Source organism: Pan troglodytes, chromosome 18 (assembly GCF_028858775.2).
Source record: "Pan troglodytes isolate AG18354 chromosome 18, NHGRI_mPanTro3-v2.0_pri, whole genome shotgun sequence".
In the NCBI taxonomy this organism is placed as follows: domain Eukaryota; kingdom Metazoa; phylum Chordata; class Mammalia; order Primates; family Hominidae; genus Pan; species Pan troglodytes.
The window spans coordinates 30,365,873-30,390,586 of record NC_072416.2 but is presented as its reverse complement, the minus strand read 5'-3'; the positions used below and the strand labels follow the sequence as shown (position 1 = coordinate 30,390,586).

The following is a 24,714-nucleotide window of genomic DNA, read 5'->3' as shown; positions in this document are numbered from 1 at the left end:
ATAGTAGGGCCCTAGCTGAATTGCTACCTTTCGGTGGCCTCGTCACTTTTACATGACTGGAGGGCACCCATTCAGTCACCTGAGGCCAGAAAAGCCAGAGAAAAGGGCTCTTCCAAGGCTCTCTTCTTCATTCCCACCGAGGCTGAGTCTCAGAAGCGCCCCCCTGCTGCTTCTCACTCAGCAAAACATCACACGGAAATCACAATGTGGGCTCCAGGTCTGGCCGGCCAAGGTGGAGACTCCAGCTGTGTGGCCTTGGATGGGCAAGTGAACCTTCCTGGACCTCAGTTTCAGACCCTAAGAAATGGGGGTAATCACACCCACCTCCCATTGGCTGGAATGAGAATCCAGTGAAACAATGAATGCCCGTGAAGCCCTCAGCAGAGGCCTGGCCACCCGAGCACTCAAGGGACTTGAGGGACAAAACTGACCGTGGCAAGCTGGGGCCTGGACCTGCCTAGGACCCCCCAGCACCAGGAGAAACGGTGCTGTGCAGTTCCCTGGAAATGCCCTGCGCTCTTTAGCCTGCATTTGCCATTTGCAGAAGGAAACAGCAGCTCTCTCCCTCCCTGGACATAACGCCCCCAGCTCCGTTTGGAAAATTCTGGAGGATTTATGCTCCTCTCTGGCTGCCACGCCAGCCATTCATCAAGGTGCTGCTTCCCTGACGCTGGACTGAGCACGGCCGCTGCTCCCCAGCTTACCCCGCGATAGGTGTCCTCGGGAGATTTATTGTAGTTCCAGAAGCGCAGGCCTGCGATGCTTTCGGCCCTGTCCAGGCGGATCGTGACCACATGGTCCAGCCCCGGCGAGAAGGGGATCAGCCACATATGCTCATCCTCCATGGTGATGTTGGTGCCATCAATTAACCTGCAGCAATGGGGATGGAGCGGCAGGGGGGCGGCTCAGTGGGCACAGGAGGCATCACAGTGGGGCCCCCACCCCCTCGGCCCCGAGTACGTCCCCACTGCCTGGCACTAGCCTGGCTGTGTCAGGCTTGTTAAGGGGAGGTGTGACTGCTGAGAACAACAGTCAGAAGTCATCTCTCATCTATGAAATGAGACATTTTTTAAAAGAAAAAAAAAAGGCTATGCTGTTAAAGGTGCAGAAAAGCAATCATCAGGGATTTTTTTTTTAAAAGGGAAAATGAATCATTTTTCAGAATCCTTTAGCCCAGTGATCCCATTTCTGGGATTTTCTTCCCCAGAAGGAAAATGTATTCAATATATGGGAAAGGCTATCCGAACCAAGATGCTCATTACAGTGTTATTTACAATAGCTTAAAAAAGGATAACAACCTAAAAGATCTCAAAATCAGGAAATGGTTAAGTAAATTTCACAGGGGTTAAGGTGCCATCATGAGGACACTGCAGTCACATGGAGGAGGCAGGACACTGATTATAAAGCTGAGAAATGAGGACAAGGACCAGGAGAGAGTGTGCAAAAGTGAAAAACATAATTGGGTCAGAGGGTATGGAGGTGAGTATTTTTCTCAAGTTTCCAAACTTTCTGTAAATTTGCTGTGTTGGCTTTACAGCATAGTTGGAAAGAAGTGTAGCCCTTCCTTCCCATGCTGGGGGAGAGAGGTACAAAAGCACCAGGTGAGCTCTGCAGCTCTTGGCTTGGAACAAGTAGAAGGAGGGGCAGGTGACTGTGGGAGCTGCTCTGGCTGGACCATGCTCTGTGACCGCATGGCCTGGATATCCCAGGGAAGCCTCTAACCTGTAGGAGGGAGCCCCTCATGCTCCCTCATGCTCTTCCCAGCTGGCACTCTGAGCTTGTCACCTCAGCCCTATCGCACTCCTGTCCTGGCCAGTTTCTGGTTCCCTTGCTTGGGACATCCTGCTCATCCTCAAGTTGGCCTGTGTTTGTCCCAAGGACAATCGTGCCTCTCGCTTCCCCGGACTGCCCAGCATGCCTCAGCCCAGGCCTCAGGCCCTTGTCCTCGTGGCTCTGGCCCATGTGTCTGGCACTGCCATTCAGAAGCCTGGTCCTGGAAAAAAGGGCCCAGCTGGCAGCCTTTTGAGCAACCTCCCTCTCCCTCCCATTTTCTAGAACCTTCCCCACTCCACACCCTGGATTCCTGGTACCTCACAGCTGCTGTACTGGGAGAAACTTGGCCTGCTGCCACATTTCCTAGATTTGAAAAGAAACTTTTTGTTTCCTTTTACATTTTAAAGTTGTGAATTTGGAAAAAAAAAAAATCTCATAATCGAAGTGTTTACCCAAGGAGGCAATGTTTCTTTGTTCCCTAAAAGGCTGTTATTAAATTGATGGATGGTGTGTCTGACAATTGCTGGCATCTTAAAACTGAGGAAATTCAGCAATTCCACACTGGAGTGTTTGTGGAACTAAGCTGACTGAGGATGACCGCTAGAGAACCTTCTATTTCCTTCTAAAGGCAATTATGTTTCTGTCCTAGAAATGGGGCTGCTCCATAGCAAACCTGCCCAATTCTGAGAGCAGAGAGAACTGCTGGAGCATTTGTAGCCGACAGTGAAAGGAAGACTCCACAGACACTCTCAAGAACATCTAAATGAATTCCTAGCTCTATCCATAAAAAAGCCTAGAAACAGCAACTGACCAAGTAGCAGTGACCATCCCTAGTGGCCAGATTATGGTCTCTAAATACCATTTCCCACTAAAAGGAACCAGGGCTTCTTGGAGAAATGGCTGATTCCAGGTCTGGGACAAGAAATAAACCAGATGAGCCTGAAGCATCTGTCACATCAGAAGGCAAGAAAGGTGACTGTTTAAAAGGATTCAGGACTTCCCAGCATCCAAGAGGGAATGATTTAAACATCAATCAGGATAAACACTGCAAAGAATTGACTCTTCAAATGCAGTACTGTATGTTTAAAATCCATGAGTTCATAATAATCCCTGAAAAGAAACACACGTTTTAGACGATGCTAGAGAAACAGTTATTTGGAAAGCCAAAAAGAAAAGGAGGGGAGAGAATCCAACACTTAGGCTGCCTTTCCCATCTGAATTTCACCACAGAGTAGCCAAATAATTGAGGGAAATTCTCTCTTTATTGCAGTTATTTCAGCAAATAAATTTAAAAAAGAATAGTAGGCGAAAATACCACCATTTTTCAACCCCTAATGAATTAATGGACTTCGCCAGCATGACTGGCTTCCAACATCACAAAGAGCCTGGCAACCAGACATTCTATTCTATATGTCCCCAGGGCCATCTTGCCCTAGTAGTCAAACCTCAATCTGATCAGGCCTCTAGATCTAATTAACAATGTACTAGAAATACAGGGGAGCAAGGAGCAGACTAAACAATACCATAGAGATGCAGCCAGTAAAATTCAGGTCCACCTGGTTTCTTCAACAGGTAATTTACAAGAAAAAAATGGAAAAAGGGGAAAGAGAACCTAGAGAGGCTTAAGAGACATAGCAACCAATCACAACACATAGACCTTATCTGGATCTCAAATCAAATGAGCAAACTGTTAAAAAGGGTGGGTGTGGGGACTATGAATCTGCTAGATATCTGGTAATTTAAGAAATCATTGTTAACTTTTTCTTTCTTTCTTTTTTTTTTTTTTTTTTTTTTGTTGAGACAGGGTCCTGCTCTGTTGCCCAGGCTGGAATGTAGTGGCACAATCATGGCTCACTGCAGCCTTGAACTCCTGGGCTCAAGTGATCCTCCCACCTCAGCCTCTGAGTAGCTGGTACCACAAGCACATGCCACAATGCCTGGCTATTTTTTTTTTTTTTTTAGAGACACAATCTCACTATGTTGCCCAGGCTGGTCTTGAATTCCCGGGCTCAAGCAATCCTTCTACCTCAGCCTCCCAAGTAGCTGGGACTACAGGGACATGCCATAGTACCTGGCTACTTTTTTTAATTTATTTTTTATTTTTTATTTTTTTTTGTAGAGACATAGTCTCACTATGTTGCCCAGGCTGGTCTTGAATTCCTGGACTCAAGTGATCCTCCTACCTCAGCCTCCCAAGGAGCTGGGACCACAGACATGTGCCACAGTGCCTGGCTAATTTTTTTTTCTTTTGTAGAGACACAGTCTCACTGTTACCCAGGCTGGTCTCGAATTCCTGGGCTCAAGTGATCCTTCTATCTTGGCCTCCCAATGCTGGGATTATGGGCATGAGCCACCGCGCACAGGCAACTTTTTCAAGTATAACAATGGTACCAGGATTATGTTTTCTCTTAAATCCCTTATTGTTTAGAGGTATACACTGAAATACTTACAGAGGAAATGCTATCAGGCTTGGGATTTGCTGACAGATAATCTGGCAGGTGGGTGGTGAGTGGGTGGGAAGGATCCATAAGCCGCACTGTGCGTTGATCACTTTTCCAGCTGACTGGGAGCCAGGTCTCCAGGCTCCAAGCCTAAATACTCAGCAGAGTGACTTGCCAGGATGTGGGGGGTGGTCAGAGGGGCCCATGAGCAGTTAATGGTAGCAGGGGGTGAGGCCACGGTTCAGGGCCACCTTATAGAAAAGCAGGGAGAAGCCTGCCACCAACTCTGCATGAGCTCAGCACCAGGCCAAGGGATGTGGCTGCAATGTGACATGCCATGGGAATGACTCCCCATTCTACTGATAAAGAAACCAAGGCAGGGGAGACAGTATAACTTAGTGGTTAAGTGAGTGGATGGTAGGTATCCCACAGGCCTGCGTTCCAATCATGACTCTGCCACTGCACTAGTCTAGGTGGCCTCTGCATATTTCAGTCTCCACATCGGTATAGTAGGGCTCATAATGGTCCCTTCCTCAAAGAGCTGTTTGAGGCTTCAATGGATGAACATGTGTCACCTGCTTCGCATAGCCCAGTGCCTGGCATTTAATAAGTGCTCAAAAACTGGCAGTCATATGATCAGTTATTATTATTAGCATTGCTGTTATTATTGAAGAGGTTAAGAAAGTTACCTAATAGTTGCCATGGGGCAGAGGCGGGATTTGAACTCCCATCCCTCTGACTACCCTAGTTCACACCTCTAAGCAGCGCCCAGACCCTCTGGCTGTGCAGAGCAGGGGAACCGAGTGCTGGTCTGTGGGCTGCAGGTCCATGTGGATCAATGCTGTATTTGAGGCTTCCCCACCTACTGACTTGACGCAACCTTGGCTTATGAAATCTGACAAGTGCAGGGGAAAGTGCAGCCACCACCGCCTGTGGAGGCTTCCTGAGCCATCACCTCTAACCTCAAGGAGGGGAGAGGGAGCTTTCAGCCCCCGGGAGGCCTGGGTCATTCATGCGTAAACTCTGAACCGTCCACTGCAAAGGTTTACAGACAGCTACTGTGTGCGAGACGCTCTGCTAAGCACAGAGAAGAAAATGCAGACCACGGCTGTGTCTGGAAGCATGGGAACCCGCCTGCAAATCCCTCCTGACACTTCCAGCTGTGTGGCCCTGGAGAATCACCTCCCACCTCTCTTTCCTGAGCCTCGGTTTCCCTTGACCACATTACCTCACAGGGTGTCCAGGGGAGGGACATATGCGATTCTATTTGATGTCTGAATCTGAAGTCTCAGAGGCAGAACAATGTCCCCAAAACCCTGTGGTCATGAAAGTAAAGCTTCTGATAGACACTTACTTGTCCAGGGTCCGGGAGTCGTCAGAGTACTCAGGGAGCTCATTTAAGTCTCTGGGGGAAGCGGAGATCTGGTGCAGGTGGATGGGCAGCGCCTGGCCCTCCTTGCCCACCACTTCCAGGCCAGTGAGCCCCAGGTAGTGCAAGTCTCCCCAGGAGGCAGTGAAATTCAGCTGAAGGCCTGCAACAGGAAGAGAAGTGGCCCATTAGCACCAGAGGCTCCAGAGGAGGCATCTAAAATGAAGACAGGAAGAGGAATGCTATTCGGCCTCTATATTCTAGCAACTTCAACCCAGACCCAAAGGGCCTTGCGGGTGGGCTCTGTGGCTTTCCTCTAGGTGGCCTTGGGCCCAGGCCACTGTCAGTGCTCAGAAAACAACGGTAAGCTGCATGGACGAGGGTTAAACCTGCACATAGCCCTGAGTCCTTCCTCCGCCTACCAGATTGTGCTGTCCCACACCACACTGAACATCCTTGGTGGCTTCCCATGCTTTCTGGCCAACAACGCATTCCCCATCAGACTTCTATCTACTTCTCTGACCTCACTGTGCACCAGGGACCCTAGGCCCCACCCAGACTGTCTTTCAGTTTCTCGTATTTATATTCCTCTCTCTCCAACCACAGGGCCTTTGCATGTGCTGTCACCCCTCCCTAGAATTCACATGGCCTGGTTGACTTGTGCGCACCCTTCAGATCCCAGCTCCCTTCCTCAGAGAAGCCCTCCTGAGTTCTTTGACCAGGTCAAACCTCCATTGATAACCTGCCATGCCACTGTACACTTCCCTTTCCAAGCCCTGGTCACTGCTGTAATCGCGTGATCTTGGTAAATACCCACTTGCCCCGCCAGATGCCTAACTCCTTGAGGGAGAAACCCCATCTGTTTCTCTAAACCACTGTGTCCTGAGCCTGGCATGGTGCCTGGCACACAGTAGGAGCTCAGTACAGATGGAATGATTAAACCAGCAACTACATGGAGACTTGTATCAGTAAGCCCCAGCGCTGGAAACTGACATTTTATGCAAATTGGCTGCTATCACAAACATTCACGTGGGCTCAGAGTAAAGGAAGTGACCTAGGGTGATACCGCCATCCTTTTGCCTCTGCTCCCATCCTCTCTCGATCAGAGACCATTTAGAAGCGACCTTCTGTGGCCCTGGGGCAAAACAGCCCAGATGTCATTCATTTGCCCAGGAAACTCAAATGGAATGAATCTCATGATCAAGCCCTGTCAGATAATTGGCTGGAACGTCTCTTTCCTTAATGGTGTCTCATTAGAGCAAGACCAAACACAATAAACCCTTCTGCCCTTAGAGAATTTGCCACATATTTTAGCACCCTTTTGGGTAGCTAAGTGTAAGACTCACTCTTTGCAGCGTTCACAGAAATGCCAGCACCACAGAGCAGGCAGAAGGAAGCAGGGTGTCATCTGGCACCACCCCCTTGCAGCTCAGATGAGGAACTGGAAGCCCAGAGAGGTGAAAGGACTTCTTTGTGGCCATGAAGAGGGGCTGGGTCACCTGACCTCCCTGGAGCTTGGTTTTCTCTCCCACGCCCCTGACATCTCCCAACATACTTTTTGTAACTTAGCCCTCAGATCCTTTTCCTCCTTCGTGGTGCCAAGGTAGCTCTGAGCATCTCTGGGGCAGATGAAAAAAACATGTGGCCAGCACGACACCCTGCACATGGGCTTCTCGCCGCATCATTCACGTGCAAAGTGGCTACAAACTCGTCCCATCCCGTGTCCCTGCCGTTGCAATGTGATTTTGCCCCTTATCCCATCCAGAGTTGGAGTTTCCTTCTCTGCTCCTGACTCTGGGTCACATGATTTGCTTTGAACACTGGGACAGAAGCCCACGTGAGGCAAGCAGAGCCTGTAAAGCACTCGGGGCTTGAGACCGCCGTGCGAGGCAGCCCAGCTAACCCAGACACCTGTCTCTCTGGCCAGCAGCCTCCCCACTGCCAGACCGGTGGGTGAAGATGTCCTAAGTCATTCAGCTGCTGGTCCACCTCCCTGCTGATCAGGAACTCGAGCAGGCCCAGTAGAGGCCAACCAAGCTGGCTCACCCAGAGCTGCCCAGCCAAGCCACTGAATTACCAGTCAATCATGAATATAATTCATGGTAGTTGTGTTAAGCCAGTGGATTTTGGATTGGCTTGTTCGGCAGCAAAAGCTAGCTGACACATTCCTTCTCAGCATGAGTCAGTGTTCCAATGTCATTTCCTGAGAGGCCTTCCCTAATAACCAGAGCTCAAACAGCCCTGCTCACCCCATCACTCTCTACATCCTTACCCTGCTCGCCTTGTTGTTTATAGCACTGAATGCTTCCTGACAATCGAGTCTACATTGATTTGCTTATTTGTCTTCATCAGTCTCCCCCACTAAGACGGAAGTTCCCTGAGGCCAGGACTCTGCTGGTTTTGTTCACTGCTGTATCCCCCGAGCCCAGAACAGTGCTTAGTAGATGTTCAATGAATGTTTTTAGTAAAAATTTTAAACACATGACTAATTAACAAGTAGGGCTTCAGTAGATACCTGCAAGTAAATGAGACAAACAAAAACTATTGGGTTTTACCAAATTCACAGTCAAAAGTCAACGAATATTTATTGATCATCTACTGTGTACCAGAACCTATTTTTGGCATAAGAGCTGCAGGAATGAACAACAGAGCACAATCTCTGAACTCAAGAAGCTTGCATTCTAGCAAAGACTGTCAATAAGCACATAATGAACAAAGAAAGGCAACAGTTCCAAGAGCGATGAACACTATGAAAGAAAATAGCAACAGGATAGGGAGTGACTGAATATGAGCAGAGGTGGTCAGGGAGGGCCTCCCTGAGGAGGTGACATTTGAGCTGAGACCAGGGTGCTGAGAAGGAACCTATCATGTTTTTGCATTTCTGGAAGAAGAACATTCCAGGCTGAGAGAAGAACAAATTTGACCCATAGGTGGAACCAAGCGGCCAAGGGAGAGAGTAGAAGAAAATGAAATCAGACAGGTAGGCAGGGGCTAGATCATATCAAGAAGCTTGGATTTTCCTCTCTTTGCAATGGGAAGCTACTGGCAGATTCTATGTTGAAGCAGGGGAGCAACATGATCTGATCTGCATCTTACAAAGCTCCCATCAGTTGGATTTTATAGGGAGACCAGGGAGGAAGCTGTTGCGGTAAGGATGGCTTGAACAAGGCTGGTGGCAATGAAAATAGGGTTGAAGGGGACAGACACAGGATCTGTTTCAGAGATAGCACTACCAGGATTCTCAATGGTCTGGATACAGAAGGAAGGGGAAAAAAAGTTTTGACCTAGGTGACAGAGGAGCTGTGGCACCACTCCTGAGACAGAAGGGCCACAGGTGGAGGAGGATGTGGATTTCGATGATGGAGATCAGTGTGAGGGAGAAATGCCACCTCCCTCTGTGACAACAAAGAGATGCCGGCCCAGACTCTCCCAAGCCTGCAATCTCTTTGTTTGCCTGGCAAGCTGCACTGCGATTCCATCTAATTTGGGGCTGTTCTGAAATTGATTACTCTCCTTTTCGAGCTAATATCCAACATTCCATATTCATTTTCCTCTGGTGTATCAATTAGTATTTATACAAATGGAAATTAATTTTGTTATTTCTCCCCCATGTTTCAACCCTCTCAGCTCCTTTCTTATTCATCACTGCTGATATTTGCAAAACTTCCAAAATTAGTGTCATCTGCAAATTAGCAAGTCATATATCCCCTTTCAAAACATTAATAGGATTGGCCGTATTTACCAACCCCGACACATTCCCCCCGGGTCACTTTATTAAAGCTCTCTCTGTGCTCCGCTCTTGCACGGAGTGGTGAAGCAGGTTGAGGATTTTGAATACGGTGAGGAAAAAGCCAAAGGTTCAGAGAGAAGAGATGCAGAAATCACAGGCCTCAAAACAGACGCAGAGGGTGCTTGGTTGAGAGGCTCTTCTGCCTTCCTACTGAGAAGAGAAGAGAAATTACACTTGCCTTGCCGTAAAAAGGTCTTTGAGCTCTACTCCAGGGCCAAATTCCCAAAGGCACTGAAATAACATCTCTGTGAAAGGTCAGGAGCTGGGTCAGCAGGAAACACATCTACAGGCAGCATCTTTGGGGAAATCATCAGATGAAGGGGACAGTGGCTGCTTCTGCCTGGCCAGCATTCCTGCCTTCCTTCTGGTGACCACACTCTGACCCGCTCTGGAGAACCACCCTGTGCTCGGTCCACACTGTTTGGGTGGCTGACCCCTTTCTCTGGGCTCCAGGCCTGGCCAATCTGTTTTCCATCTCCCACCTCCCGCCCTACCTACCATGGTGAGTCACAGTGGCTGACTTAAGGATGGACATATGAATTAGCCGGGCACGGTGGCACACCTACAGTCCCAGCTACTCGGGAGGCTGAGGCGGGAGGATCTCGTGAGCCCAGGAGTTTGAGGCTGAAGTGAGCTGTGTTTGCACTACTGCACTCTAGCCTGGGCCACAGAGTGAGACCCTGTCTCAAAACAACAATAACAGCAAGCAAAGAAAATAACAAAAAAGAGAATGGGTACATGACTCAAGCTAGGCCCAGAGATCTAATTCTGGGATAGCAGTTGATAACTATTGGGATTCAGGAAAACAGAAGTTGTCTTTCATCTGGGACTGCTGAGTAGAAAGGAGGCATAAACTGGAGCTTCCAGGACTTTCCACATGGATGGTGTTGAATGGGAGAATGTCAAGAGACGAAAAGAAACCAGGGAGAGGGAGGCAGACACCATGTCTTGATGCCATCATTTTCGTAACTGAATGCAGCTGTGTGGAAACTGACGACCCCTAACTTCTAGTTGCATAAGCCAATAAGTTCCCTTTTTTGCTGAACTCAGCTTGAATTAAATTTTCATTATTCATCCCCTGCCAAAAAAAATCCTGACCAACTTACGGGAGAACCAAATTGAATTAAAAACGATGGCTGTCTTTTGGGACCTCACAGCTTCATGGGGGACACTGACTCTTGCACAGAGGCTTCTGATGTGAGGTGGTCTCCCAGTGGCAACCCTAAGGCAATCTGCTAGTGTGGTGAGGATGTGGGCTTTGGATTCAAACACCTTTGCTTGCACTCCCAGCTTCCGTACTGGCCGTGTGACCTTAGGTAGGCGACTCCATCTCTCTGAGCCTCAGCTGCCTGATCTCATGGAAAACAGAGCTAGGAGTGTTACAGCGAGATAAGGCAGAGAAAGCCCAGCACAGTGCCTGTCTGGGAGATGAAACCAAGCCTCAACCCAGGCTCTTGCCTAATGTTAGGTTGGCCTTTAAAACTGCTGCTATTCGAAAGTAATTGAGAGTGCGCCCTGGAATGTAAGGGGCTATGAGAATTCCAAATAAGGCACCTTCCTCTAAGGCACCTTCTAAGAGATCATTGGTCATTTTGGAGTAGGTGAAGGAGAGATGAATTTTCACAGGGGATGATAGAGAAGACTCCTGGGGAGGAGATGCGGTCGCAGAAGGGCCATAAGGGAGGGGATGTGGAGCTCACTTAGGGCACTGCTCAGATCCCACCTCCCACCCCCAGGAACAGAAGGACTTAGTCCTCTGGTGGCGGGAAGTGCTGACGGTTGGCAGCTCACCACTGAGGCTCTTGACTTGTGACTGCCCTTGGTTGAAGAGAGTCTCCTTGCAAAAAGCCATGTCCAGCCGGGCACAGTGGCTCATGCCTGTAATCTCAGCACTTTGGGAGGCCAAGGTGGGTGGATCACCTGAGGTCAGGAGTTCGAGACCAGCCTGACCAACATGGTGAAACCCTGTCTCTATTAAAATTACAAAAATTAGCCGGGCGTGGTGGTGGGCACCTGTAATCCCAGCTACTTGGGAGGCTGAGGCAGGAGATCTCTTGAACCTGGGAGGCGGAGGTTGCAGTGAGCTGAGATCATGCCACTGCACTCCAGCCTGAGCGACAGAGTAAAACTGTGTCAAAATAAATAAATACAAATTAAAAAGTAAAATAAAAAACCATGCCCCTCCCCAGGGGCAGCCCATAGCCAGGGCCATGTTGATACAGATAAAGACATGGCCCCTCACTCAACTCAGGATGACTCCAAAGGGCCATCCCAGGTTCCGAGCTCCCTGTGGAGCAGGCTGAGGCCTTGAAGTGGCTGAACCGCAGACCAGCTTCTCCCTCTGCCCAATCCTGCCTCCTACCCTTCCCTGACAAGAGCACACCCCAGTAAACTCCATCTCAGGGTCTGCGTCTAGGGAACCTAGCCAGCGACAGGTGGTCGTCAGAAGGCAGAGATGGAGCAGGGAGGCATCCTAGGCGGAAGGTGTGGCTTGCACAGGTGCCTGCAGGTGGACTCCAGAGATGGCATGGGGAGGTCCCGAAAGGGCTGACACCAGGATTCGGAGAGGCTCCAGCTTCATTTTGGAGATGAGGATGGGGAGGTGGGGAGGGGATCCTGACAGTGTCACATTTGTCTCAGAAGATAAAGCAGAAGCGGGTCACATTCACAGGGGGCAGGAGAGAGCAGGAAGTGAGGCTTCCAGGAACCTGGTTAGCAGGGTGCAGGACGGAGGAGATCACAATCAGCAGTGAACTTGGGCTTGAAGATTCCCCAGGACGGGGAGGGGCTGATGTGGACACGCATGGATGAAGAGAGGAACTGGCTGGAAGGATCAATGGAAAAGAAGGGTGAGGAACAGGCCCAGCAGAAAACCCCTGGGATTTGCTCAGAGGTCACAAACTGGCAGCCAGCTGGCCAGATACACAATAAGTGTTTTATTTGGCTCATGTGATATTTTAAAACATGAGAAAATTCGTTACCCACATTTGAGAATCTGGAGACTTCACGTAAGACTCTAGATTTCCGACTTCTTCTGAAAAGTCAGAAGACCTGGTACCCTGGGCCTGTGCACCTGCCCCCACCCCCGGGGCAGAGTGGACGCAGGTTTTCTCTGCCTGTGCATCTGCTCTTTGGTGGAGTTGGAAGAGACAGCTCGGGGCACTGCACCAACAGATGCCTTGGGTCTCTTCAGGCTCTAATGTCCTCTTGTTCTACACTTTCTGGGTGCCAACTACACCTTCTGGGTCAGGGTCACAGCTAACACATAGGGTGTCTGCATGCAAAAATGCCCCTCAGGGAAGGCAAAATGCTAAGAGATGCCCCTCCTCTGGAGTGAGGTGGCCCTGCTAGGGCCAGGGAGCTGAGCGCAGGCTGGTTTCAGCCTCCACTTGCCCCATAGACTGGTGTCTCTGTACGGTGTCCAACCCACCCGATTGTCCAGCGAAACCCTGTCCCAACTGGCCACAACTCCCCCTGTCCCCAGAAGGTCCTCCTTCCACCCAACACTGCTCCAGGAGAGCTACTCACAGATTCCGTGGTAGATGCCTGGCTCTGGCGTGGTGACTTGGGGGATAGGGGAACTGGATGGGAGCTCTAGCTCCGGGATCTGCACATGGGTTGGAGAAGCAGAGGAAAAGGGGGTGGTTTTAGTGATACCCACACAGCTAGCTGGCTGGCTGTTTCTGCATTTACCACTGCCCACCCTATGCCCAGGTAAGTCCTTGTGTGTTTTCCTGGATTTTTCTGCCTTTGTGGAAGCTATGGGACCAGTGATATGGGCGGACCCTGACCCTCCAGGGTCTGCATCCTTGTCAGCAGCTCTCACTGGCTGGGGAGGAGCCTGATGCTAACAGCTAAGGTGTTTAGATTTCCTCCAACAGGGAAGGACTCAATAAATGCTTATGTGGTGAGCTAGAGGAAGAAAGGAAGGAAGGAAGGAAAGGAGGAGGAAGGGAAGAAGAGAAGGAAGGGAGAGAGGAAGAAAGGAAGGAAGGAAGGAGGAAAGGAAGGAGGGAAGGAGGAAAAGAAGGAAGGAGGGAGGGAGGGAGGGAGGGAAGGAAGGAAGGGGAAGAATTCAAACCATAGAGAGTGGCTCTTAACTTTGGCTGTTCACTGAAGCAGAATCTCTAGGGGTGGGGCCCAGACATTTTTAAAGATCCACCCAAGTGATTTCCTTGGGTAGCCAGGATAAAAAATCCTGGTCTTCAGAGAGTCAACGGTGGGCCACCACACCCTTCTTGGGCCTTACATATAAACTATTTGCTCATTGTCTCTTTGCACCATAAGTGAAGGCAAAAGAGACTTTACTACTTCACAGCCAGGAAAGCTGAGGTGCAAAATGAAGTGAAGGCGGTGGTCTCTCACGAGACAGAGAGAGTGATCCCCCCAGCCCCTCACAGCGCTGGGCCCATCAGAGTCCCTTACAAGCACCTTTGTCATTTGGAAAACGCTGGGCAAATGGAAGCGCCCAGGGTGGACTCCCACCTGGAGACCCCTGGGTCGAATCAGGAGCACAGGCTCGGCTTGTGGCCCAAAAAAGGTTTGAACACATCTGAATTCACTGCCAGCATTTTTAAATGGAGAGATTTTACAGAAAAATCCAGTTTTCTGGCCTCTCTTGTAAAAATCAGGAGAACTGGCAACAATGGGCTTGCCCCTCTTGGTGGCCGCTTTCCTTAGATGTGGGGAGGGGGAGGGGCACGCACTCCCCAGCTGCCTGTGCCTCCCCATGCCCTGCTCCCGCACCCCATGCTCTGCCTGGCTTCGAGGTACAATCCCCAGTGAACACCATGGGGTCCACACGACATGTTGCTGTCCTGCCTCAGTCATGACCTTCCCACAGCCCAGCCCCATCCCTTGTGGCTTGTGTTGTCCCCATTTCTCCCCTACCCTGTTTAACCATCTCCTCTTTTTCCTATTGGTCCTGACTTGAATTGACCTTGAAGGTCATCTTTCATTTTAAAAGATTTGTTTATCTGGCTAAGTGTGGCGGCTCTTGCCTGTAATCCCAGCACTTTGGGAGGCCAAGGTGGGAGAAGCGCTTGAGTCCAGGAGTTCATGACCAACCTGGGCAACATAGCAAGACCACATCTCTACAAAAAATAAAAAAAAAAACTAGCCAGGTGTGGTGGCATGCACTGTAGTCTCAGCTACTCAGGAGGTTGAGGTGGGAGGATTGCTTGAGCCCCGGGAGTTTGAGCTGCAATGAGCTATGATCACGCTAGTGTACTCCAGCCTGGGCGACAGTGCCAGGCCCTATCTCTAAACAAAATAAAAAAATAATAAGTTGCTTACCAATTAAAAGCATAAACTGTGGAATCATGCATTCAAGTTCTACCCTTGTTTCTCTGTCACAATGTGCCCTTGGGCAAGTCACTTGACTTGTCTGAGCATCAGTTTCCGAAATGGCAATGTTAATAGTCTCTACTCAGAGGGTTGTCACGAGGGTGAAACAAGAACACTGTGTACCCTGCTTGGATCATGATATGTGTTCATGAAACCATGGCTGTGATGATCATTATTTTAATTGTAACTCTGCCTATGAAAAGCGTTCCTAGTCCTTCCATCAAAAACAACAGCGAATGATCAAAACGCAACCCAAAGCAAAAACTCCCCCGAGACTGCCAACCTCTGAATTGCAGAGATGACACAGAGCTCATTTCTCCTGGCTTTGATTAGAATTTGAATACTTTCTTTACTTCGGTTAAAAAAAAATAAAAAAATAAAAATAATTAGAGAATGAAATATGACATAGAGGACAAAAAAAAGAAGTAGAAAGATGGGAAATGTCAACACAGTGGCACCAGCAGCTTAAAGGATATCCATCTTAATTCTCCCTGCTCTACTCTGAGTTAGGGGAAGAAACCTATCTGGGGGTCCCCCCACAGCCCCCCAGCTCCAGTCCTACCCGGTCATCAGCCCCCAAGCCAGCCTGGGTGAAGGGCCGCTCATCCCCCTCGCCGTCGGCCGTGCTGGGCCTCCTCATTGCCTCTTCATCCTGCAGGCTGTCCAGGCTCCCCACATCCAGGTCAAACATCTCATCGGAATAGAATATGGCCTCGAGAATGTCATCATCGGTCGTGAATAAGATCGTGTCTCCAAAGTGCTCTGGGGCTAATGGTTATCAAGATGACAGAAGGGTCAACTCACTTCACATCCCAGAGATTTGTAGATCAAGAGCCTAAACCCATCCACTTCTGTGCTGTACAACCCCACACCCCTAACTGGTATTGATTAGTGTGAGCCTTATTAGTCTTCACAGATTTGCAAATGGAATGCACGGACCATAAGCATCACATGGATCTAAGGAAGGGATCTAATTTCATGAGAATCACTGTGATATGTCATCAGGCAAGTGACATTTCTTTGGGGTGGGCGAGGCACTATGCGAGATGCTGTTGGTACCCCACCCAGATCTTGGTGGATCCTTTTCTCAGAGTGCCTTGCCTGGAAGGGTGTGGGAGTTACAGCTCCAAACTGGGAAGCCTTGGTTCCAATGACTGCCTGGTAGGTGGGGTTCTAATGCCCTGCTCCTTCACCTTCAGGCAGGAAAGACCTGAAATTTATGTTCCAGACCTCCCTCAAGATCTGGTTGTGGCTGGGCTTCCTGGAAACTATATCCTTGCTTCACTATGCCAGGTTTCTCCTAGAAGCACTCCCTCCATAAGTCACTTGCCAAAGAATGCCCCATCTCAGACTCAGGTTCTAGGGGCCAGACCAAGACAGGTGCTTTATGGGAGGAGCTGAATGAGGTCAGGCCTAGCACACTCATGCTGTAAGAGGGGATGAGTGGACCGGGTCTGTGGCTGGGTGCAGGGGCTCATGCCTGTAATCCTAGCACTTTGGGAGGCCAAGGTGGGTGGATCACTTGAGCCCAGGAGTTCGAGACCAGCCTGGGTAACATGGTGAAACCTCGTCTCTACAAAAAATACAAAAATTAGCCAGGTGGGTTGGTGCACCTGCAGTCCCAGCTACTTAGGAGGCTGAGGTGGGAGGATTGCTTGAGCCCAGGAGGTCGAAGCTGCAGTGAGCCAAAACCATGCCACTGTGCAGGGCAAGATCCTGTCCCCCTGCCAAAAAAAAAAAGGGCTGGGCGCGGTGGCTCACGCCTGTAATTCCAACACTTTGGGAGGCCGAGACGGGCAGATCATGAGGTCAGGAGATCGAGACCATCCTGGCTAACATGGTGAAACCCTGTCTCTACTAAAAAAAAAAAAAAATACAAAAAATTAGCCGGGTGTGTTGGCAGGTGCCTGTAGTCCCAGCTACTCGGGAAGCTGAGGCAGGAGAATGGCGTGAACCCGGGAGGCGGAGCTTGCAGTGAGCCAAGATCATGCCACTGCACTCCAGCCTGGGGGACAGAGCAAGACTCCATCTCAAAAAAAAAAAAAAAAAAAGAAAGAGAAAGGACTGATCTGTTGTTGGCTAGCCAGCTGGTCTGTTTTTTCCCATAGACTCTCAGCAAGTCACAGATAGGGGCTCTGAGAAAATTCTTACAGACACGCCGTACCTCCCGCCAGGGTTCCAGAGGCCTTGGCGATTTCTCCTTCAAAGATGCACTGGGTGTCTAACAGCATTGTGATGTCCTTCACGCCTCGGAAGGAATGTATCCGAGATTTATTGTAGTTCCAAATTCTGATCAGGGCAACGTGGCAAGGGTGCTTGAAGTCAATGGTGATGGAGTGGGATTTGCCCCGCGTGAAGGGGGCCAGCCAGACATGCATGTCATCCTGGGTCCTGTTCACCCCGTCGATGAGGTTGGTGATCACGCGGGGGTCTTTCCCATAGACTGGTAAAATATTGATATCGGGAGGGTCTGCTTTTATGTTTGAAATCTGCACCGGTTCACCCTTGGAACTGAATATTTCTATTCCGTTGAGGCCGACATAGTGTCTGTCCCCCCAGGTAGACTTGATGTCAATGACCAAGCGCTGTCCATAAGGCAAGACGGGGATTTTAAAGTCACCCCCAGCGTCTGTCTCTCCAGAGTAGCCATCCTGCCCTCTCAACAGTCCTGGCTGCTCCCCCTTCTTGGAGGGGGGCAAGTCGCTGTGCCGGCTGCTCTTTTGCTGCAGGAGCTCATCCAGGATGTCCCCCGGGAGCTCCGTGTTGGAGATGCGTCCCCGGTGGGAGCGGTCGAAGGCACTGAGGGAGCTCCATGACTCGTGAAGTGTGTGCTCCTGCTCACTGCACCACCTTGACCGTGACGGCGTCCTGGAAGACCAGGTGTCTTCTGGAAGAAAGGACACAAGAGGGGGGAAGCCCTGTGAGTGGCATGTGTGGAAGTGGGGACCATTAGAGACTGTCTCCTGTGGTGGCTCTCAGTGAGGCAGGGCCACCTCCAGGGGAGCCCTCTAGAAACCAGCGGGGTTGTTCCTGGCTGTCTCCTTAGCCAAGAGGCCTCTTGGCACTGGATGGCTGGGGCCAGGCATGTTACCATCCTGCACTGCATGGGGGCCCTGGCACAGAGCTTGGTCTCCTGTCCCACACAGCTTCTGACTGTCCTGCGGGCCATTCAGGTCGGTAAAATAATTGTCTATGATCACCCAATTCCAGAATCTGTTGTTTTTGCAAAAACATGAAGCATTTTTTCATAGACTGAATTTTCTAAGAATGCAATCATCGTGTGAACCAAGGGAAGACTACTTGGCTGTGTTAGAAACTTTGCCAGGAGTCGCTCCCCACTGTAGAAACTCACATGACCAGGGGCAATGCTGCTGCCTGAGGCGTCTGAGTCAGCAACAAGAGGGTGTGTGCTGGAGGCTGTCACAGTCACGTGACTCTAACGGTGTTTTCAAAGACAATTTAATGGCAGGTGGAAGGTTTGTAAAAGAACGTTAAAAAAAAAAAAAAAAAAAAAGGAAAAAGCCAGATACGCAGCTTAAATGCAGCATATCCTGGTACGGGTGACATGCACCCGTGTTAACAGTGTTGTTCCTGGTTTCTGGGTGGGGAGCAGGAAGGACTTTTATTTTCTTCTTTGTAGCTTGATTTTTTTAAAGTTCCCTTCATGCATTACTTTTATTTTCTTTCTTTTTAATTTTTTTTAGAGACAGGGTCTCGCTCTGTTGCCCAGGCTGGAGTACAGTGGTGTGATCAAAGCTCACTGCAACCTTGACCTCCTGGCCTCAAGCGATCCTCCCGCTTCAGCCCCCCGAGTACATGGGATTATATGCATGACCACTGGGCCCAGCCTGTAATACTTTTATCATCAAGAAAAAAATGCTATTTATTTGTTTATTTATTGAGACAGGGTCTCACTCTGTCACCCAGGCTGGAGTGCAGTGGCGTGATCATGGCTCACTATGGCCTTAACCTCCCAGGCTCAGGTGATCCTCCCACCTCAGCCTCCCGAGTTGCTGGGTCCACAGGTGTGCACCAACATGTTCGGCTAATTTTTATTTTTATTTTTTTGGTAGAGATGGGGTTTTGCCATGTTGCCCAGGCTGGTCTTGAACTCTGGGCTCAAGCGATTCACCTGCCTCAGCTGGGCGAATCCCAGTGCTGGGATTACAGGCGTAAGCCACCGCGCCCAGCCAAAAATGCTATTTTAAAAAGCCATTAAGCCAGGTATATTATAAGGTAAGGAATTTACTTGCACACATGGCTAAAGCCTGTGTCCCAGGTGCGTGGAGAACACGGTCCCAGACTGATCTGAAGGCCCCACGCTCCTTATGGAACATGAGAGCCACGGCGTGCACACCACGCAGTGGCCTGTTCTCACAGCCACGCCATGGCTCACTGCCATCTAAGGGTGTCATCCTGCAAAAACAGCGGCTGCTGACACTGACATTCTGTTTTTCCTCCTTTCATATCGCACTGTGCCCTGTACTCCATTTCCTGCCTGTCTCCTAGGGGGCTCGGCTCCATCAATTATCTCCTCTCTCCAGAATCTTCAATCACTCCTTCCCCACTGGCACTTTCCCCTCTTTGCCTGCAGACATGCCTAAATCTCTCCTACCTGGAAGAGAAGAAAGGAAGAAACAGGAAGGTGACCCGCTCCTGTGGCTCCCTCCAACCACAGCCCTATTTTCTCCCTGTTTCGCTCAGGTGCTCTGCCACCCCTCCCACCCCTCCCAGCCTCTCCCAAGCCCCTGCCACCCGGTGCCTCTTTCCAGTGGGATTGTTTTGCTCACTCAAACTCCACTTCCCCTTCCACTCAGATTTGGGGGATCCTTTGGGGACACCCCACCCCCCACCTTCCGGCCATCTAATTGGATCAATGCCGACAGTATCCTTCCAAGCTGGCCTCAAGGAGGGGCACTCTTTAAACTGGTGGTGCTGAAGCTGGAAGGATGTACATGTGGAATTGCCAAAGGCTATCTTGCTACCCTATAGGGAGAACCTGCCGGAGAATGAAGCCAACACCGAGAACACGAGTCGAGAGATGGAGGATCCTGATGACAACCTCTGAACTCCTGGATCCAGCTGTGCCTAAAGTCAAACTCCTGGTGGCTTTCTGGACTTTGCATCCGTAAGACTCCTACAATTCCCTAACCCGCCACTGAAATGCCTTCTCCAAGTGAACAATGACCTCCCAGTCTTTGTCAGTCTTCAGTCTATGTGTGACATCCCTGGCAAACCTCTTCCATTTGATACCTCCTGCTCCACTGGCTTAGGAGCCACTATACCTCCCTGGTTCTCTGCCTCTCCCACTGACAACTCTCTCCATCACCCCAGTCCCACCCTCAGTCTGGGGGTGTCCCAAGGCCCAGGCCGCTCCTCTCCTGACACTGCCATCCTTCCTTGCCCTCATTTAGCTCCTGGTTCTCAGGCAGGCCCTGCTTAACTTTACAGGTCAAGTTCTGCCATCTCTTCCCTAGGCACCATCCTTCAATTCTAATGACCTCTTGGAAGGTCCAGACATGTCCACTCTGTCACTTCAGTCTCTATGTGCCTAAAATGGAATTTGTCATCAACCCCTCTAGCTGGCATTGTCTCTCCTGCACTGAGAATCAAGACAACCTGACTCTTACCATGCCCACAGCCCTGAGTACGGCTGCCACTGACTCCTGTCCCCTCCCCTCTGCGCTCCCCACCATGATCTTTCAGCTCCAGCCCCGCTGGCCCTCCTGCTCCCTGGACAGGCTGTCTCTTCTGGCCTCAGAGCCTTTGCCCTTGCTGCACCCCTGCCAGAAGTGCTCTTCCTCTGGAGGCCCACCTAGCTGGCTTTGCTTGTCACCCGCCTCCTTGGAGAGGCCTTCTCTGCCACTTTACCCTCGCTCCTGGAGGTGTCCCAGTGCGCAGCACAGCTCCTGGTGTGTGGAAATGCCAGTGAAGGGATGGACACTGGCACCACAATTGTGCAGCCCTCAGGATCAGGCCTAGAGGCCGAGGGACTCCCCGCTCCACCTGTCAGTTCCTCTGCCCCTGTCCTCTGCTCTCCCCCACTTCTCATCTGCCATTTAAAAAGATACCAGAGGTTTCTTCCATCCTCTCCCCTCAGGCACGAGGCTTAACATGTGGCAGAAGGAACTACCCAGATGGATTCTCATGACTTCAGTTTATGTGATTTGATTTCCACTGACTAAAATGAATGGCCTGGGTTGGTTTGCAAGTGCACCAAGGAGACAGCACCGAATGTCACGTGTCAGGGATGCTGCCTGACTGCGCGAGGCAGGCAGGGACTTTGCTTTCATTCTGCGTCTGCTTTCTAACCTATTCTCCCTGAGTTGTACACTCTGGGTTTAAAAGCAGAGGAGTAGATGGCCGGGCACAGTGGCTCACGCCTATAATCCCAGCACTTTCGGAGGCTGAGGTGGGTGGATCACTTGAACCCAGGAGGTGGAGGTTGCAGTGAACTGAAATTGTGCCACTGCACTCCAGCCTGGGTGACATAGCAAGACTCCATCTCAAAAAAAAAAAAAAAAAAAAAAAAAAAGCAGAGGAGTTGAGCCTTGCTCTTAGACCTCTTTGACATAAGAGCTGGCTGGGGGCCCACGGACCTCTCTGTCTGCAGACTCCATGGGAATTGGGGAATTGGGGAGCTGCTGGGATTAGTGCTCTGTCCTGTTGTCACCAACATTTCTACAATCTGCACAGACATCAAAAAGCCACTCCTTCAACCTGCAGTCAACACAATCTGGGAGGGCCCCCAGTGATGAGATGGTGCTATCAAAATTCCTGACATACTCCTAGATTGAGATGAATAGGACTATGGAGCTCTGAACTGAAGTTTGTCAAAATCAACTGCACTGCCATGAGGTATGTGGTAATTGCTACTAAAACAGGAAACGATGAACTACTTAGAGGGATATCACAGAGCCATGTTTATTCCAGTGAATCACCCTTTGGCCATCACTGATTGGACAAGGAGTGGACACCTGACCCAAGTAGACCAATCGGCTTCTCCCCTGAGACTTTGGAATTGGTTGCAGGAACAAGAGCTGGGCATAGTCACTCCAGGGCTGTGAGGCCATTTCCTCACATTTCTGCTCATATGGCTGTGAGGCCGTGTGAGTAGCAGAGAAAGCTGATATCGTGAGGAAAGTGAGGGGAAGTGGACCCACAGAGAAGAAGAGGTAGGGCCCAGAAGAAACAGAAAGACGCGTCCTTGGTTCCTGCCAACTTTCTGGTTCTTCCTTCCAGTCCCCTGTGATGAGTGGCTACACTCTCTACCTTTGGGGTCAAGGTGATCATTAAGGATTCTCCAAATAACATCCTCTTTACTGCTCAAACTGGATTGATGAGATCTCCTCCACCTGTAAACAACTGACCCCTGATGAAAATACTTCCAAAATGCAGATGGCATTCAACGAGATGCTCTGCTGAGCATAAGATTTCTCAGGCTTGCTCTTTCTCTCTCGCTCTCTTTTTTTAAAGAGATCGGATCCTGCTCTGTCTTGATTTTCATAAATTCCCTATATTACTTTGATTTTAATTAATTAATTTTATTTTCTTTTATTATTTATTTTATGATTTTATTTTCTGAGACAGAGTCTCATTCTGTCACCCAGGCTGGAGTGCAGTGGCGTGATCTCGGCTTACTCCAACCTCCACCTCCCGAGCTCAAGCGATTCTCATGCCTCAGCCTCCCGAGTAGCTGGGATTACAGGTGCGCTCAAACATACCTGGCTAATTTTTGTATTTTTAGTAGAGACGGTGTTTTGCCACATTAATCAGGCTGGTCTCGAATTCTTGACCTCAGGTGATCTTCCCGTCTCAGCCTCCCAAAGTGCTGGGATTACAGGCAACAGCCACTGTGCCCAGCCCAATTTTCATTTTTTTAGAGACAGGGTCTCGCTCTGTCACCCAGGCTGGAGTGCCGTGGTGTGATCATGGCTGACTGCAGCCTTGAACTCCAGACTTGAACTGCAGATTTTGTTTCACTTTAATTTCTTTTCAGGCATTTCAGTGCCTGGGTTCAAGTGATCCTCCTGCCTCAGCCTCCTGAATAGCTGGGACTACAGACACACACAACCACACCCAACTATTTTTTTTAAAACTTTTGTAGAGATGGAGTCTTACTATATTGCCCACGCTGGTCTTGAACTCCTGGCCTCAAGAAATCTTCCCACCTTGGCCTCCCAAAGTGCTGGGTTTACAGGTGTGAGACAGTGCACCCACTACCCAGGCTCTCTCTTATACTGGCAACGAAATTCCAATCCCAGAATAGAACTTGGGCAGTCATTCATTCTACCAGCATTCTTGGTAGGCTGGCCTGTACCTTTCCGGAAGGGCATGGCTATGGGATTTGGCTCTGGGTAATGGATAATTTAAAATTTCTAAGCAACTTTCCTTTTTAGCACAACTGACTTAACAAGCACGAAATCTCAGGGGCTTGGTTCTTAATGTGCATTGAGCCAAGCACTGAAATGCTTGGAAAGAAATTAAAGTGAAACAAAATCTCTTGAATTTGGGCAAGTTGGAGTAACACCATTGCCTCGGAACTCCTGGAGGCTTTGCACCGACTGTTTGCTGGGAAAGCTTGGAAGGCCTGGCTTTCCCGGGGCAGGTGGGTGATGATGGCTGTGACCATAGGCCGTGACTACTATAGGGTAATGTTTGGAAACATGTATGGTAGAGCTGATCTGTGCGGGTTCCAGTCCTGCTTTAACCCTTACTGTCTATGTGACCTGAAAAACATTACTTCAATCTCATGTTCCCTTTATCTGTAAAATGAGTCTGTTGGGAGGTTATTTGGGTAACGTGCCTGGACCAGAGCCTGGCTTACCACGAGCATGCTGTGCACCTGGTCACTGCAGTTCTTTTTTACAATGGCCCTCCCACACTGTGGAGGACCTGCCATGAGCCAGGCGCCTGCCCTCAGAGAGCTCCTCAACTCTTTCTTTCCACCTTACCCTCCTCCTGACACTGACTGAGCCTCAGTGTTAAGTCTCAGAAGGGGTTAGCAGCAAAAATTTGTAAGGCTGGGGAATCAGAGGAGGCAGCTCTGTCCAGGATAACACTTGGAGTCTGAGGAACTTGTTCCTGTACCCTAAGTGACATGTCAGGGGTATATCTGCTAGACACTCCCTAATACAGAAGATGCCGATTTGAATCATTAAAAAAATGCATGCATTAAGACATGTAATTAACCCAAATACCCATCAATGATAGACTGGATAAAGAAAATGTGGTACATATACACCATGGAATACTATACAGCCATAAAAAGGAACAAGATCATGTCCTTTGCAGGGACATGGAGGTAGGCAGAAGCTGTTATCCTCAGTAAACTAATGCAGGAACAGAAAACCAAACACCACATGTTCTTACATAAAAGTGGGAGCTGAACTACGAGAACACATGGACACAGGGAAGGGAACATCACACACTGTGGCCTGTTGGGGGGTGTAGTGGGAGGAGGGAGAGCATTAGGAAAAATAGCTAATGCATGCTGGCCTTAATACCTAGGTGACGGGTTGATAGGTGCAGCAAACCACCATGGCACACATTCACCTATGTAACAAACCTGCACATCCTGCACATGTACCCCAGAACCCAAAATAAAAGTTAAAAAAAAGAAAAAAAGAAAAGAAAACTAGAAAAAAAAATGCATGCCTTGGCTTTGCATAGATATTTCACCAAGAGGCAGCATCACAGAGAGGGTGATGATGATGACAGAATAGCTAATATCTCTTGGGGGCTCCTGTGTGCCAGGCACTGTGTTAAATGCCCCACAAGTATGATCTCATTTATTCTCCCAGCACCCCATGTATTATTAGTGTCATTTTACAGAGGAGGAAACAGGCTCAGCAGGGTTTCAGAACCTGCCCGAGGTGTGGGTTGGAGGTGATGGAGCCAGGATACATGCCCAGGCAGCCTGGCTCCAGGGTTTGTGCTCCCACGTGGTATGGGGTGGGGTTAAATCCAGAGGCTCTAGGGGTGAGCCCTGGCAT

The 24,714-nt window shown here is 49.7% G+C and overlaps 1 protein-coding gene across 24 annotated transcripts in view; it reads right to left on the bottom strand.

Annotated features, from left to right (window-relative positions):
* The window catches only part of KATNIP (katanin interacting protein), a 230,679-nt gene that overhangs the window by 13,179 nt on the left and 192,786 nt on the right, over window positions 1-24,714 (bottom strand). For all 24 annotated transcript variants that reach the window (XM_063797736.1, XM_063797739.1, XM_054669051.2 and 21 more), the window contains 5 exons: window positions 16,884-17,606; window positions 15,282-15,487; window positions 12,902-12,980; window positions 5,569-5,746; window positions 705-870 (listed from right to left, as the gene is read on the bottom strand). In XM_063797736.1, the coding sequence (XP_063653806.1) occupies window positions 705-870; window positions 5,569-5,746; window positions 12,902-12,980; window positions 15,282-15,487; window positions 16,884-17,606 (1,352 nt within the window). The remainder of the gene's footprint in view (window positions 1-704; window positions 871-5,568; window positions 5,747-12,901; window positions 12,981-15,281; window positions 15,488-16,883; window positions 17,607-24,714) is intronic.